Here is a 16,751-nt window from a genome sequence, read left to right as displayed (position 1 = left end):
TCTGGTAAATGTTGTTCCTGCATCTGCCTCAACCACCTGTAGTAATTTATTCCATCTACCCACCACCCACCGTGTGATAAGTTGCCCCTCAGATTCCTATGACATCTTTCCCCTCTCAGCTTGAACCTGTGCCCTCTGATTCATGATTCCCCTGCTCTGGATCAAAGACTGTATGCATCCACTCTGTCTATTTCCCCCATCTATATACATTTACTAAAACTCTTGTTTGTTTGTTTGTTCCTGAACTACTATCCCTACACACTTTGGCCAATTTACAATTTTTACCGAAGCCAATTAACCTACAAACCTGCACGTCTTTGGAGTGTGGGAGGAAACCGGAGCACCCGGAGAAAACCCACGCAGGTCACGGGGAGAACGTGCAAACTCCGTACAGACAGCGCTCGTAGTCGGGATGGAAGCCGGGTCTGTGGTGCCGTGAGGCAGCAGCTCTACCCGCTGCGCCACCATGCAGCTGCTGGTGTGTCCGTGTGGGCAGGGGCCGGTGCCTGCCTAACCTCTCTCGTGTTCCTCTCCCCCTCCCCCAGGACGGTCGGAGCCGTGAGCTGGAGCAGCAGCTACGCTCGGTGTCCAGTGTGGACGAGCTGATGGCCATCTTTTACCCAGAGCACTGGAAGATGCTGAGATGCCAGTCGTTGGGTGGGCATCCCCAGTACCGGGGCACTGGGCTCACCACCGCTGGCGAGGAGGAACCCGTCATCTACGCTGCCTCCTTCTACAACCCCGAGATCCTGAAAAGTAAGTCCCACTCTCCGACTGACCCACCCTATCCGCACCGGCCAGCCCGGCTCGGCAATGAAATGCAGGTTCACCACCGATTACCCAGCACCCTCAGATCCACAGCCTTCCTGGATCAGGAATAGGAAAAAACTGCAGGCGCTGGTTTAAATCGAAGGTAGACACAGAGTGCTGGAGTAACTCAGCGGGTCAGGCAGCATCTGTGGAGAACATGGATAGGTGACGTTTCACAGAGTGCTGGAGTAACTCAGCGGGTCAGGCAGCATCTGTGGAGAACATGGATAGGTGACGTTTCACAGAGTGCTGGAGTAACTCAGCGGGTCAGGCAGCATCTGTGGAGAGAAGGAATGGGTTGTGAGAGAAGGAATGAGTCTGAAGAAGGCACGGTGGCGCAGCGGTAGAGTTGCTGCTTTACAGCGAATGCAGCGCCGGAGACTCAGGTTCGATCCTGACTACGGGTGCTGCACTGTAAGGAGTTTGTACGTTCTCCCCGTGACCTGCGTGGGTTTTCTCCGAGATCTTCGGTTTCCTCCCACACTTCAAAGACGTACAGGTATGTAGGTTAATTGGCTGGGTAAATGTTTAAAAAAAAATTGTCCCTAGTGGGTGTAGGATAGTGTTAATGTACGGGGATCACTGGGCGGCACGGACTTGGTGGGCCGAAAAGGCCTGTTTCCGGCTGTATATATATGATATGATATGATAAGGGTCTTGACCCGAAATGTCACCCATTCCTCCTCTCCAGAGATGCTGCCTGACCCGCTGAGTTACTCCAGCACTTTGTGTCTTTTTTTGTGAATCAGTATCTGTGGTTTCTTGTCATAGAGTCGTACGTCTTGGTGAAAGGCCCTTGTGTTTAAACCTTTCAGCTGATTAAGGAAATAAAAACATAGGATGTCTGAGCAGCAGCTTGTCACTTTTATGTTGATTGTTTCGGTGCTGTACTGAATGACACAATGCCCTCTACGTCCAGTCCCGTACCTGTGTGAGCTCACGGTGAATCTGTTTATCCTATGACTGCTTTCTGCTTATTTTAGACCAATTTCTCTTCACATCTCCCCTTTGATCCTATGTTGCAGCCCGCCCACATGGACCACGTCTGAATGTTCACACTGTGGTGGGCATGGCCTATGCATTGGCCCTTCACCCCAACCTGCCCACACTGCCCAACATGCCCCTTCCACACTAGTCCCACGCCAACCAACATGCCCCATCCACACTAGTCCCACACCGACCAACATGCCCCATCAACACTAGTCCCACACCGACCAACATGCCCCATCCACACTAGTCCCACACCGACCAACATGCCCCATCAACACTAGTCCCACACCGCCCAACATGCCCCACCCACACTAGTCCCACACCGACCAACATGCCCCATCCACACCTGCCCAACATGCCCCACCCACACTAGTCCCACACCGACCAACATGCCCCTTCCACACTAGTCCACACCGCCCAACATGCCCCACCCACACTAGTCCCACACCGCCCAGCATGCCCCACCCACACTAGTCCCACACCGCCCAACATGCCCCACCCACACTAGTCCCACACCGACCAACATGCCCCATCCACACATGTCCTCCCTGCCCAACATGCCCCATCTACACTAGTCCCACACCGACCAACATGCCCCATCAACACTAGTCCCACACCGCCCAACATGCCCCATCAACACTAGTCCCACACCGACCAACATGCCCCATCAACACTAGTCCCACACCGGCCAACATGCCCCATCTACACTAGTCCCACACCGCCCAACATGCCCCATCTACACTAGTCCCACACCGACCAACATGCCCCATCCACACTAGTCCCACACCGACCAACATGCCCCATCAACACTAGTCCCACACCGACCAACATGCTCCATCTACACTAGTCCCACACCGACCAACATGCCCCATCTACACTAGTCCCATCTGCCCACACCGGCCAACATGCCCCATCTACACTAGTCCCACCTGCTCACACTGCCAACATGCCCCATCTACACTAGTCCCACCTGCCCACACCAATCAACATGCCCCATCTACACTAGTCCCACCTGCTCACACTGCCAACATGCCCCATCTACACTAGTCCCACACCGACCAACATGCCCCATCCACACTAGTCCCACCTGCCCACACCGACCAACATGCCCCATCTACACTAGTCCCACCTGCCCATACCGACCAACATGCCCCATCTACACTTGTCCCACCTGCCCACACCGACCAACATGCCCCATCTACACTAGTCCCACCTGCCTGCGTTTGGCCCACATCACTCTAAACCTGTCCTATCCATGTAGCTGTCTCAATGTTTCATAAACTGCGATAGTCCCTGTCTCAACTACCTCCTCCGGCTGCTTGTTCCTTACACCCACCACCCTCTGTGTGAGAAAGTTACCCCTCAGCTTCCTGTTAAATCTTGCCCTTCTCACCTTAAACCTGGTTCTTGATTATTCTACTCTGGGCAAGAGAATCTGTGCGTCTATCCGATCTATTCCTCTCATGATGTTGTGCACCTCAAAAAGATCACCCCTCATCCTCCTGCATTCCAGAAAAACTATCCAAGTCTGTTCAACCTCTCCCTGTAGCTGGACCCTCTAATCCAGGCAGCGTTCTGGTAAACCTCTCCACCCTCTCCAAAGCTTCCACACCCTTCCTGTAACGGGGCGACCAGAACTTCATGCAATACTCCACATGCAGCCTGACCAAAGGGCTATGTCAAGTCAAGTCAAGTCAAGTCAATTTTATTTGTATAGCACGTTTAAACACATCCCACGTTGACCAAAGTGCTGTACATCAGTGCAGGTACTAAGAACGAACATACAATGGCACACAAACATAACAGCACATACATAAACAGTTCACAGCGCCCCCTCAGAGGGCCTCAAACGACAGGGAGTAGAAATAGGTTTTGAGCCTGGACTTAAAGGAGTCAATGGAGGGGGCAGTTCTGATGGGGAGAGGGATGCTGTTCCACAGTCTAGGAGCTGCAACCGCAAAAGCGCGGTCACCCCTGAGCTTAAGCCTAGACCGCGGGATAGTGAGTAGCCCCAAGTCGGCCGACCTGATGGACCTGGAGATAGAGTGGTGGGTTGGAAGAGTTTTGATATGGGGGGGGCAAGCTCGTTTAGCGCTTTGTATGTGAATAGGGATCTGCATCGTGACTTCCTGACTCCTGTACGTATTGACTTGGTGCAAACTGATTGGTGTGGGATTAGTGTGATGGTTGGTCCAGACTCCAAACACCCAGGGACCTATTTCCGTTCTCAATTAATCTATGAATTCAGATCTTATGTGGCAGCTCAGGAAATTAAATTCAAGCAGCTAAATAAACATCCAATTTAAAAATAAATAAGTTTCTGTAAGTAATGGTCTCTGTGGAGTTCCTGAATTTTAATTGAAAAAAAAGCATCCGGAAAGGCAGGAATTTAGCCTCACAGTGCCAACCCTGTGAGCTCTCTAGGTTTAGGTGCCTGACTAAAAACCCACCCCTTCCTTCCCCCCCCCCCCCCCCTCTCCCCTGTGCCCCACATCGACACACACCCATTTCCCCCCACAATAATCTCGTGGGAACCTGAGGGGCAACTTTATTCACACCCAGGGTTGTGACCCATGAATGGGACAGACTTACAGGGATATGGGCCAAATGCAGATAGACGGGACTAGTGTAGATGGGGCATGTTGGTCTACCCGATCTATTCCTCTCATGATTTTGTACATCTGTATAGGATCACCCCTCATCCTCCTGCACTCCAAGAAATAGAGACCCAGCCTACTCAACCTCTCCCTGTAGCTCACACCCTCTAGTCCTGGCAACATCCTCGTAAATCTTCTCTATACCCTGTTCAGCTTGGCAACATCTTTCCTATAAGATGGTGCCCAGAACTGAACACAATATTCTGAATGTAGTCTCACCAACGTCCTATACAACTGCAACATGACCTCCCAACCTCTATACTCAATACCAATGTGCCAAACGCCTTTTTGACCACCTTATCTACCTGCGACTCGACCTTCAAGGAACCATGCACCTGCACTCCTCGATCCCTCTGCTCTACAACACTACCCAGAGGCCTACCATTCACTGTGTAGGTCCAGCCCATGTTAGACATCCCAAAATGCAACACCTCACATTTCTGTGTGTTAGGTTCTGTCAACCATTCCTCCGCCCACCTGGCCAATCGATCCAGATCCTGCTGCCATTTTTGGCTTTTGTCTCATCAACCCCTGTGCCTGAACTGTGTAACCCTGCTGTTCAAACAGTGATGGACTCAACATCCTTCCATTTAACGTTCAGTGAGCAGAAATTGAAACTAATGAAAGCCATTTCAGAGATTTAGAAGGTATCACAAAATGCTGGAGTAACTCAGCAGGTCAGGCACCATCTAGGAGAGAGGGAATGGGTGACAGTGTCGGGCTGCATCACAGCTCGGTTTGGGAACAGCTCTGCCCAAGATGTAGCCCAGCCCATCACACACACCACACTCCCCACCATTGTAGATGTAGCCCAGCCCATCACACACACCACACTCCCCACCATTGTAGATGTAGCCCAGCCCATCACACACACCACACTCCCCACCATTGTAGATGTAGCCCAGCCCATCACACACACCACACTCCCCACCATCGACTCCATCTACACTTCACGCTGCCTCGGGAAAGCAGCCGACATAATCAAAGACTTGTCCCACCCCGGCCATTCCTTCTTCTCCCCGCTCCCGCCCGGCAGAAGGTACAGAAGCTTGAAAGCGCGCACCACCAGACTCAGGGACAGCTTCTTCCCCTCTGTTATCAGGCTTCTGAACGGCCCTTCCATAAGCTAGGGCACTGTCCGATTCACCTCTACCCCATTGTGGACATTGGACTTTGTCTGTGGAACTGATGCGCTACAATGCTGAGAACTATATTCTGCCCCTTTGCTCTACCTATTGTACTTGAGTTTGACTTGACTGTATTGATGTATAATATCTTATCTGATTGGATAGCTGGCAAAATAAAACATTTTACTGAACATAGGCACAGAGTGCTGGAGTAACTCAGCGGGTCAGGCAGCATCTCTGACGAGAAGGAATAGATGACGTTTTGGATCGAGGTGACTGAAGGAGGGTCTGTATCCAAAATGTCACCCATTCCTTCCCTCCACAGATGCTGCCTGACCCACTGAGTTACTCCAGCACTCTGTGAAACGTCACCTATCCATGTTCTCCACAGATGCTGCCTGACCCGCTGAGTTACTCCAGCACTCTGTGAAACGTCACCTATCCATGTTCTCCACAGATGCTGCCTGACCCGCTGAGTTACTCTACCCTCTAAGTGAAAGCGAGAGATGTAGTAAACTTAGACAATAGGTGCAGGAGGAGGCCATTCGGCCCTTCGAGCCAGCACCGCCATTCAATGTGATCATGGCTGATCATCCACAATCAGTAACCCGTTCCTGCCTTCTCCCCGTACCCCCTGACTCGGCTATCATTAAGAGCTTCATCTAGCTCTCTCTTGAAAGCATCCAGAGAATTGGCCTCCACTGCCTTCTGAGGCAGAGAGTTCCACAGATTCACAACTCTCTGAGCGATGGTGTGGGGTTGAGTGAGTGAGTTTATTTTGGCTCTCCATCAGTTCACCGTGCCTGGTTTTGCAGAGTTGATATTGGCAATGCTTCACTGAATATCACTGGGTTTCACCTTCTGCACCAACAACCTGATTGACCGCACAGACATGATGTTGGACTCCAGACAGGGCCTTGATGACCAGGGTTCACGAGGGCTGACGTGCAAGGGGGAAGTTTATTTCCAGTGGGTTCCACACTCTGACTCTCACACCGGGCTCTCTGGGGAGTGGATAATGAATTTTCCATTTGGAGCACGGGAGGATGTTTTAGGCTGGAGTGTGTGTGCCCAGTCATGTTCTGGCACTGAACCCAGCCCATACCAGCTGAACATCAACTCATTTCCTGAACGCAGAATCACTCCAACTAAGAACACGCTGAATCATTGACAAACTATTTTGTTCATTATAGTGGTTCTGTTTTCATAGGTTCATAAGTTCTAGGAGTAGAATTAGGCCATTCGGCCCATCAAGTCTACTCTGCCATTCGACCATGGCTGATCTATCTCTCCCTCTCCATCTCTCTGTGAAAGTTAGATCACATGGGATCCAAGGAGAGATAGCTGAATGAATTCTAAAATTGGCTCCATGGAAGGAAGCAGAGGGTGATGGGGGAAGGTTGCTTCTCAGACTGGAGGCCTGTGACTAATGGTGGGCCTCAGGGTTCAGTGCTGGGCCCGTTACTGTTTGTCATCTACATTACTGATTTGGATGAGAACGTACAGGGCAAGATTAGCAAGGCCCTGGTGAGACCACATCTGGAGTACTGTGTGCAGTTGTGCAGGGCCCTGGTGAGACCACATCTGGAGTACTGTGTGCAGTTGTGCAGGGCCCTGGTGAGACCACATCTGGAGTACTGTGTGCAGTTGTGCAGGGCCCTGGTGAGACCACATCTGGAGTACTGTGTGCAGTTGTGCAGGGCCCTGGTAAGACCACATCTGGAGTACTGTGTGCAGTTGTGCAGGGCCCTGGTAAGACCACATCTGGAGTACTGTGTGCAGTTGTACAGGGCCCTGGTGAGACCACATCTGGAGTACTGTGTGCAGTTGTGCAGGGCCCTGGTAAGACCACATCTGGAGTACTGTGTGCAGTTGTGCAGGGCCCTGGTAAGACCACATCTGGAGTACTGTGTGCAGTTGTGCAGGGCCCTGGTAAGACCACATCTGGAGTACTGTGTGCAGTTTTGGTCTCCTAATTTGAGGAAGGACATCCTTGCTATTGAGGGAGTGCAGCGTAGGTTCACGAGATTGATCCCTGGGATGGTGGGACTGTCATATGAGGAAAGATTGGAAATACTGGGCTTGTATTCACTGGAGTTTAGAAGGATGAGAGGGGATCTTATAGAGACGTATAAAATTATAAAAGGACTGGACAAGCTAGATGCAGGAAAAATGTTCCCAATGTTGGGGGAGTCCAGAACCAGGGGCCACAGTCTAAGAATAAAGGGGAGGCCATTTAAAACTGAGGTGAGAAGGAACTTTTTCACCCAGAGAGTTGTGAATTTGTGGAAGACAGTGGAGGCCGATTCACTGGATGAATTTAAAAGAGAGTTAGATAGAGCTCTAAGGGCTAGTGGGATCAAGGGATATGGGGAGAAGGCAGGCACGGGTTACTGATTGTGGATGATCAGCCATGATCACAATGAATGGCGGTGCTGGCTCGAAGGGCCAAATGGCTTCCTCCTGCACCTATGTTCTATGTTTTCTATGATGCCACTTTCAAGGAACTACATACCTATACTCCTCGCTCCTACTGCTCTACAACACTGGCCCATCACACACACCACACTCCCCACCATTGTAGATGTAACCCACACACACACACACCACACTCCCCACCATTGTAGATGTAGCCCAGCCCGTCACACACACCACACTCCCCACCATTGTAGATGTAGCCCAGCCCGTCACACACACCACACTCCCCACCATTGTAGATATACCCCAGTCCATCACACACACCACACTCCCCACCATTGTAGATGTAGCCCAGCCCGTCACACACACCACACTCCCCACCATTGTAGATGTAGCCCAGCCCATTACACACACCACACCCCCCACCATTGTAGATGTAGCCCCGCCCATCACACACACCACACTCCCCACCATTGACTCCATCTACACTTCACGCTGCCTCGGGAAAGCAGCCGACATAATCAAAGACTTGTCCCACCCCGGCCATTCCTTCTTCTCCCCGCTCCCGCCCGGCAGAAGGTACAGAAGCTTGAAAGTGCGCACCACCAGACTCAGGGACAGCTTCTTCCCCTCTGTTATCAGGCTTCTGAACGGCCCTTCCATGAGCTAGGGCACTGTCCGATTCACCTCTACCCCATTGCGGACATTGGACTTTGTCTGTGGAACTGATGCGCTACAATGCTGAGAACTATATTCTGCACTCTGTATCTGCCCCTTTGCTCCACCTGTTGCACTGGAGTTTGACTGGATTGTATTTATGTAGAGTGTTATCAGATCTGATTTTTATAGCATTTAAAACAAAGCTTTTCTTTGTACCTTGGTACACGTAACAAGAATAACCCTGAGTCTAAACCTCTCCGCATGGCCCTGCCATGGCTCTCCGCATGGCCCTGCCATGGCTCTCCGCATGGCCCTGCCATGGCTCTCCGCATGGCCCTGCCGGAAGAGAGATATTACATCTCACCACAGATAGACACAAAAAGCTGGATAAATCAGCGGGTCAGGCAGCAACTCTGGAGAAAAGGAATAGGTGACGTTTTAGGTCTGAGATCCTTCTAGCAGTCTGAAGAAGGGTCCCCACCCGAAACATCACGTTCCTTTTCTCCACAGATGCTGCCTGACCTGCTGAGTTACTCCAGCACTCTGTGAAACGTCACCTATCCATGTTCTCCACAGATGCTGCCTGACCCGCTGAGTTACTCCAGTATTTTCTGTCCATCTTCCGTTTTAAACCAGCATCTGCAGTTCCTTCCTGCACTACACAGTAGCACACCATCCTGGTCCCATCCACCATCCTGGTCCCATCCACCATCCTGGTCCCATCCACCATCCTGGTCCCATCCACCATCCTGGAGTCCCATCCACCATCCTGGTCCCATCCACCATCCTGGTCCCATCCACCATCCTGGTCCCATCCACCATCCTGGTCCCATCCACCATCCTGGGGTCCCATCCACCATCCTGGGGTCCCATCCACCATCCTGGGGTCCCATCCACCATCCTGGTCCCATCCACCATCCTGGTCCCATCCACCATCCTGGTTCCATCCACCATCCTGGAGTCCCGCCCACTGCCACAGGGTCTCCTGTCCCTCCAGCTAACGATTGACTTCGCTGTGACCCTCACCCTTCCCTGCCGTGCCTCAGCCCACCACAGTACAGAGTAATGAGCAGCGGTGCATTTGTCAGAGTGGACGGTTGGGTCTGCTGGGGTTAATCATGGCTGGTTGTGGTGTGGCAGTGATGCCTGATGTCAAGCACTGTCTGTGTGTACTCTATCTAGGGTTGCCAACTGTCCGTGTTAGCCGGGACATCCCCTATATTGGGCTAAATTGGTTTGTCCCGTACGGGATCGCCCTTGTCCCGTATTAGGCCCGGGGGGGGGGGGGGGGGGGGGGGGGCTGTAGGCCCGGATGCTGTAGGCCTGGACAGTGTAGGCCCGGACGCTGTAGGCCAGGACGCTGTAGGCCCGGACACTGTCGGCCTGGACAGTGTAGGCCCAGACAGTGTAGGTCCGGACAGTGTAGGTCCGGACAGTGTAGGTCCGGACACTGTGGGCCCGGACAGTGTAGCCCCGGATGCTGTAGGCCCGGACAGATTAGGCCCGGACAGTGTAGTTCCGGACACTGTGGGCCCGGACAGTGTAGGCCCGGACGCTGTAGGCCAGGATGCTGCAGGCCCGGACACTGTAGGCCTGGACACTATAGGCCCTGATACTGTAGGTCCCAACAGTTTAGGTCCCAACACTCTAGGTTTCCGACATTTTAGCTCCAGACACTGTAGGCCTGGGCGCCGCCTAACGGTGGCTGCGTAGCAACCCGCCTCCCAGCCCGGGCAGCCGCCATTGGTGGAGCGGGAGCACGTGGCCGCTGGCTGGGTGAGGTCACGTGGGGCGCGGGGCGGTGACGTCACCTTGTCCCTTATTTGGGAGTGAGGAAATTGGCAACCCTTCGGTAGAAGCAGGCTCAATAGTACCGTTTTTTGGATAGGCACATGGATATGGAGGGATATGGATTACATGCAGGCAGATAAGAGTTGGCCTTGGCATCATGTTGGGCACACACTGTGGGCCGAAGGGCCTGTTCCTGTACTGTACTATGTTGTAACAAGGGAATGGAAGCATATACAGATAGAGGCACAGAGTCATACAGCACTGAAACTGGCCATTCTGCCCAACCTGTCCATGCCGTCCCAACTAAGCTAGTCCCATTGGCTCAGGGTTTGCCCACATCCCTCTAAATCTTACCTATTCAAGTACCTGTCCAAATGTCTTTTAAACATTGTTCTGGTACCTGCCTCATCTCCTCTGGCACCACCACCCTCTGTGTGAACATGTTGCCCCCTCAGCTTCCTATTCAACCTTTCCCCTCTCACTTGATCCCTACATCCTCTGGTTCTTCCCCCGACTGTGGGCGAGAGACTGCGTGCATTCATCTGCTCTGTTCCCTCATGGCTGCATTGCCCCGTGCCTCTGCCCCGTGATTGTACAGCATCTGGTGTTGCTGCCGTGATGAATGTGTTTGGTTAAGGAGCTGTGTGCGTGCGTGTGTGCATGCGTGCGTGTGTGCATGCGTGCGTGCGTTGGCATTGCTGTCGTGATAAATGTGTTTGGTTAAGGAGCTGTGCGTGCGTGTGTGCATGCGTGTGTGCATGCGTGTGTTGGCTTTGCTGTTGTGATGAATGTGTTTGGTTAAGGAGCTGTGTGCGTGCGTGTGTGCGTGCGTGCATGCGTGTCCTTGCGTGCATGCGTGTGCGTGCGTGCATGCGTGTGTGTGCGTGCATGCGTGTGCATGCTTGCGTACGTTGGCTTGTTGTGCGTCCAACGCCAGTAGGTTATTGTTGATTATTGTTCTGTGATATTTGAATCTGCCCAATCAGGTATTGATTATGAGTGGAGACAGACTCAGTGCATGCCCAGGGAGGTGTCCTTGGACGTAGGGAGAGAGTTTGGTTCAGCAACAAACACCATCTTTAAACCGTCCTGCGTGTCTGTCTACAGATGTGGCGGCTGCTGCAACAGCGAGGGCATCTCATGTATGAACACCAGCACCACGTATGTCAGCAAGACCGTGAGTACCGCCACCACGCCACGCACACGCGGCTTCTCAACGCGACGCGGTATCACACGCTGCCGATGCTCAGACACAGAATCCAAACACGGGTGGGGTGGGGTGATCGGGGTGTGCAGGTGCTTTACCAGAACGCTGCCTGGATTACAGCTCTGTGTAGGAAAGAACTGCAGGTGCTGGTTTAAATCGAAGGTAGACACAAAGTGCTGGAGTAACTCAGCGGGTCAGGCGGCATCTGTGGAGAACATGGATAGGTGACGTTTCACAAAGTGCTGGAGTAACTCAGCGGGTCAGGCGGCATCTGTGGAGAACATGCATAGGTGACGTTTCACAGAGTGCTGGAGTAACTCAGTGGGTCAGGCAGCATCTGTGGAGAACATGGATAGGTGACGTTTCACAGAGTGCTGGAGTCACTCAGTGGGTCAGGCAGCATCTATATCTCTCGTTTCCCTTTCCCCAGACTCTCCAGTCTGAAGAAGGGTCTCAACCCGAAACGTCACCCATTCCTTCTCTCCAGAGATGCTGCCTGACCCGCTGAGTTACTCCAGCACTCTGTGAAACGTCACCCTTCCATGTTCTCCACAGACGCTGCCTGACCTGCTGAGTTACTCCAGCACTCTGTGTCTACCCTGGCTGCTACTGGGACCGGCTGGAAGAACCTGGATTGCTTTCTCTGGAATGTCGGAGGTTGGACCTGTATCCCAGGGTGGGAATGTCAAATACTAGAGGACGGGGCTTAAAGGTGAAAGGTGCACTGTTTTAAAGAGATGAGTTTGTTCACACAGAGGGGGGTAGGGGCCTGGAACGCACTGCCAGGGGTGGTGGTGGAGGCAGATACCATAGTGGTGTTTGAGAGGCCTTTAGACAGGCACGTGGATATACAGGGAGTGGAGGGATATGGATCACGTGCAGGCAGGTACGTGATGGTAGACACAACATACTGGAGTAACTGTGCGTTTCTTCAGACCTACAAACCTGTGGAGGACTTCAAGTACCTGGGAGCAAGGATGCAGAGCTCGGAGAATGACATCAAGGCCCGTCCGGAAAACACTGGCATGGAAAGCCCTCAATAACATGGGGAAAATCTGGATATCTCAGATGTCTAAGGGCCTCAAACTGAGATTCTTCCATGCAACTGTAGAGACACTATCATTGTGCGGGCGTGAGGCATGGACTCTCACTCGAGCACTGTCCAAGCCTCTCGATGGTGTCTACACCCGAATGTTCAGAGAAGTTCAAAATGTCAGTTGGAGGGAGCACATCACCAACGCCCGGCTCTACGGGGAGATTCCACCTCTGACCGAGAAGATCAGGTGGAGAAGGATGAGGCTCGCTGGTCATTGCCACCGCCACCCAGAAACACCAGCAAACAAGGCTGTGCTGTGGGAACCCACCCATGGAAGACGGAACCCGGGACCACCAAACAAGACCACGCTGGAGACGTTGATGGAAGACGCAGATGTAGAGACAACAGAGGAGCTGGCCAGCTGTGTGGAGGACAGAGATGTGTGGGGCGTCCATCACCGTGCCCGTCACAAACCCGCGCCACTGCCTCGCTAATGCTCTCAGTGATTTTAAGTTAAATTAATTACAAACCTGTACGTCTTTGGGGCATGGGACGAAACCAAAGCACCTGGAGAAAACCCACGCAGGTCAGAGATTATACCTGTCTAAAGAAGGGTCTCGACCCGAAACACCACCCATTCCTTCTCTCCTGAGACGCTGCCTGACCCGCTGAGTTACGCCAGCACTCTGTGAAACGTCACCTATCCATGTTCTCCACAGATGCTGCCTGACCCGCTGAGTTACTCCAGCACTCTGTGAAACGTCACCTATCCATGTTCTCCACAGATGCTGCCTGACCCGCTGAGTTACTCCAGCACTCTGTGAAACGTCACCTATCCATGTTCTCCACAGATGCTGCCTGACCCGCTGAGTTACTCCAGCACTCTATGAAACGTCACCTATCCATGTTCTCCACAGATGCTGCCTGACCCGCTGAGTTACTCCAGCACTCTGTGTCTATCTTTGGTACAAACCAGTTTTTGCAGTTCTTTGTTTTTACACAGAACGGTACAGCTGAGGAACAGGCCGTTCGGCCCATAATGTTTGTGTCGTACATGATGCCAACTCTTACCTGCCTGCACGTGATCCATATCCCTCCACTCCCTGCATATCCACGTGCCTGTCTAAAAGCCTCTCAAACACCACGATGGTATCTGCCTCCACCCCCACCCCTTGCAGCACGTTCCAGGCCCCCACCCCCCTCTGTGTGAAACACTTGCCCCCTACATCTCCTTTACACTTTCCCCTCTCACCTTACAACTATGCCCTCTAGACTTTGACATGAAATCTTGAGAGAAAGGTTGTGACTGTCTACCCTATCTTTATCTCACTCCTCAACCTCCAGTGTTTAAGGGAAAATAATCCAAGTCTGTCCCACCTCTTCCTGTAGCCAATACCCACTCATCCAGGCAGCATTCTGGGATACCTCCTGCACCCTCTCCAAAGCCACATCCTTCCTGTATCGGGGTGACCAGAACTGCACACAATAGCACAAACATGGCCCAACTAAACTCCACCACCCTGTCTACCTGTGACATCACTTTCAGGGAACTGTGTACCTGCGCTCCTAGATCCCTCTGCTCTACAACACTCCCTGTCCACCTGTGACACCACTTTCAGGGAACTATGTACCTGCGCTCCTAGATCCCTCTGCTCTACAACACTCCCCAGGGCCCTGCCATTCACTGTGTAGGTCCTGCCCTGCTCTGACTTCCCGAACTGCAGCACCTCACACTCACCTGCATGGAACTACATTAGCCATGGGGTTTTACAACATATTCCCATGTGTCCCAGCTCAACACCATTCAATAAGGCCACCAAAGAACCGATCACACAGAAGCTTCGTTCCATTGTTGGCCTTGCTGCACCTTATTTCCAACAGTCAGTCCCAGGATAGGAAAGGTTTAGAGGGAGATGGGCCAATCACGGCAGGTGTGTCTAGTGTAGATGGGGCATCCGGGTCAGCATGGGCATGTTGGGCCGAAGGGTCTGATTCTGTGTACGACTCAATCACGGGCGGCACGGTGGCGCAGCGGTAGAGTTGCTGCCTCACAGCGAATGCAGTGCCGGAGACTCGGGTTCGATCCTGACTACGGGCGCCGTCTGTACGGAGTTTGTACGTTCTCCCCGTGACCTGCGTGGGTTTTCTCCGAGATCTTCGGTTTCCTCCCACACTCCAAAGACGTGCAGGTTTGCAGGTTGATTGGCTTGGTAAATGTAAACATTTGTGTGTGTAGGATAGTGTTAGTGTGCGGGGATCGCTGGGCTGCACGGACCCGGTGGGCCGAAGGGCCTGTTTCCGCGCTGTATCTCCAAATGACAATTGCTCTCACTTGCAATGAAGGATGAATATGTTGGGTGTGGATTCCATATGAAGCCTGATGTGTGGAGGAACAACACGCTTAAATACACAGTGATTCACCTCCTTGGCAACAACACCTTCACATGTTACAGTCAGGCATGTAGAAGCAAGGAACGGCAGATGCTGGTTTACACAAAAGGCCACAAAAGTGCTGGAGTAACTCAGTGGGTCTGGACCCTTCTTCAGACTGACTGCGTTGGGAGGGGGGGTTGGGGGAGAAAGCTGGAATGGAGAGTGTTCGGGTGGGATGAAGCTGGCAAGTGAAAGGTGAAGTAGATGGTCTGAGGAAGGGTCTAGACCCGAAACATCACCCATTCCATCTCTCCAAAGATGCTGCCTGACCCGCTGAGTTACTCCAGCACTCTGTGTCTATATTAAGTGATAGGTGGATACAGGTAGTGGGTTGTGTAGGATAATAACTGCAGATACTGGTTCAATCCGAAACTATCACAAAATGACTGAAGAAGGGTCTAGACCCAAAACATCACCCATTCCTGCACTCCAGAGATGCTGCCTGACCCGCTGAGTTACTCCAGCACTCTGTGAAACGTCACCTATCCATGTTCTCCACAGATGCTGCCTGACCCGCTGAGTTACTCCAGCTTTTTGTGTCTATCTTAAGTGATAGGTGGATACATGTAGGGGGTTTGATGGGCAGATGGGACCCTTCTTCAGGCACGGCTGAAATGTTGAGTAGTTTTTATAATGAGATAAGAGAGCAGAGTGCCCAACATAAATAGCCAAATCACAGTACAGAACAGGCACCACGCTGCTGTGGGTGGTGTGTGGTGTGTGGTGTGTGGTGTGTGGTGTGTGCTGTGTGTGCTGTGTGTGGTGTGTAGTGTGTAGTGTGTAGTGTGTGGTGTGTAGTGTGTAGGCCGCGGCAGACAGGTTGATCAGCAGCAGATTGTGCTATCTTCCCCCTAGAGACTCTCCATTCAATAAAACCACCAGGGAACACAACAGCATAAGCTCAGAGATGCAGAGTTGGCCACACACGGCCTCGTTCAGACTCCCATACTAATACTAGTTATGACTAGTGATTACAGGAGGTTTTCATTGACACGTACACACAATGAAGATGTTAAGTTTAGTTTAGAGATACAGCGCGGAAACAGGCCCTTCGGCCCACCGGGTCCGCGCCGACCAGCGATCCACGCACACTAACACTATCCTACACACACTGGGGACAATTTGCAAATTTAACGGAGCCAATTAACCAACAAACCTGTACGTCTTTAGAGTGTGGGAGGAAACCGGAGCACCCGGAGAAAGCCCACACCACCCTATGCCCCCCTGTGTTCTCCTCCTCTCTCTGCAGGAGTTCTGTATCACCCTCTCTCTCACTGCCCCCAATCCCCCATCACCCTCTCTCTCACTGCCCAGAATCCCCCATCACCCTCTCTCTCGGCTCCCAGTCTGCGATCCTTTATACCTTTTCAAACCTCTAGCCTCCCTCTCCCCTGACTCTTCGTGTGAAGAAGGGTCTCGACCCGAAACGTCACCTATCCATGTTCTCCACAGATGCTGCCTGACCCGCTGAGTTACTCCAGCACTCTGTGAAACGTCACCTATCCATGTTCTCCACAGATGCTGCCTGACCCACTGAGTTACTCCAGCATTTTGAGCCTGTCTTCGGTGTAAGCCGGCACCTGCAGTTCCTTCCTGCACGTGATAGTGTGGATCACGTGCCG

The 16,751-nt window shown here is 52.4% G+C and overlaps 1 protein-coding gene across 1 annotated transcript in view; it reads left to right on the top strand.

Moving 5' to 3' along the window:
• Window positions 1-543: 543 nt before the first annotated feature.
• The window catches only part of vegfc (vascular endothelial growth factor c), a 31,901-nt gene continuing 15,693 nt past the window's right edge, over window positions 544-16,751 (top strand). The window contains exons 1-2 of the mRNA XM_078397080.1: window positions 544-756; window positions 11,440-11,630. Of these exons, the coding sequence (XP_078253206.1) occupies window positions 606-756; window positions 11,440-11,630 (342 nt within the window). The 5' untranslated portion in view covers window positions 544-605. The remainder of the gene's footprint in view (window positions 757-11,439; window positions 11,631-16,751) is intronic.

Source organism: Rhinoraja longicauda, chromosome 3 (genome assembly GCF_053455715.1).
Source record: "Rhinoraja longicauda isolate Sanriku21f chromosome 3, sRhiLon1.1, whole genome shotgun sequence".
Classification (NCBI taxonomy): domain Eukaryota; kingdom Metazoa; phylum Chordata; class Chondrichthyes; order Rajiformes; family Arhynchobatidae; genus Rhinoraja; species Rhinoraja longicauda.
The sequence above is the reverse complement of the archived record's forward strand: the minus strand, read 5'-3'. Positions and strand labels throughout refer to the sequence as shown.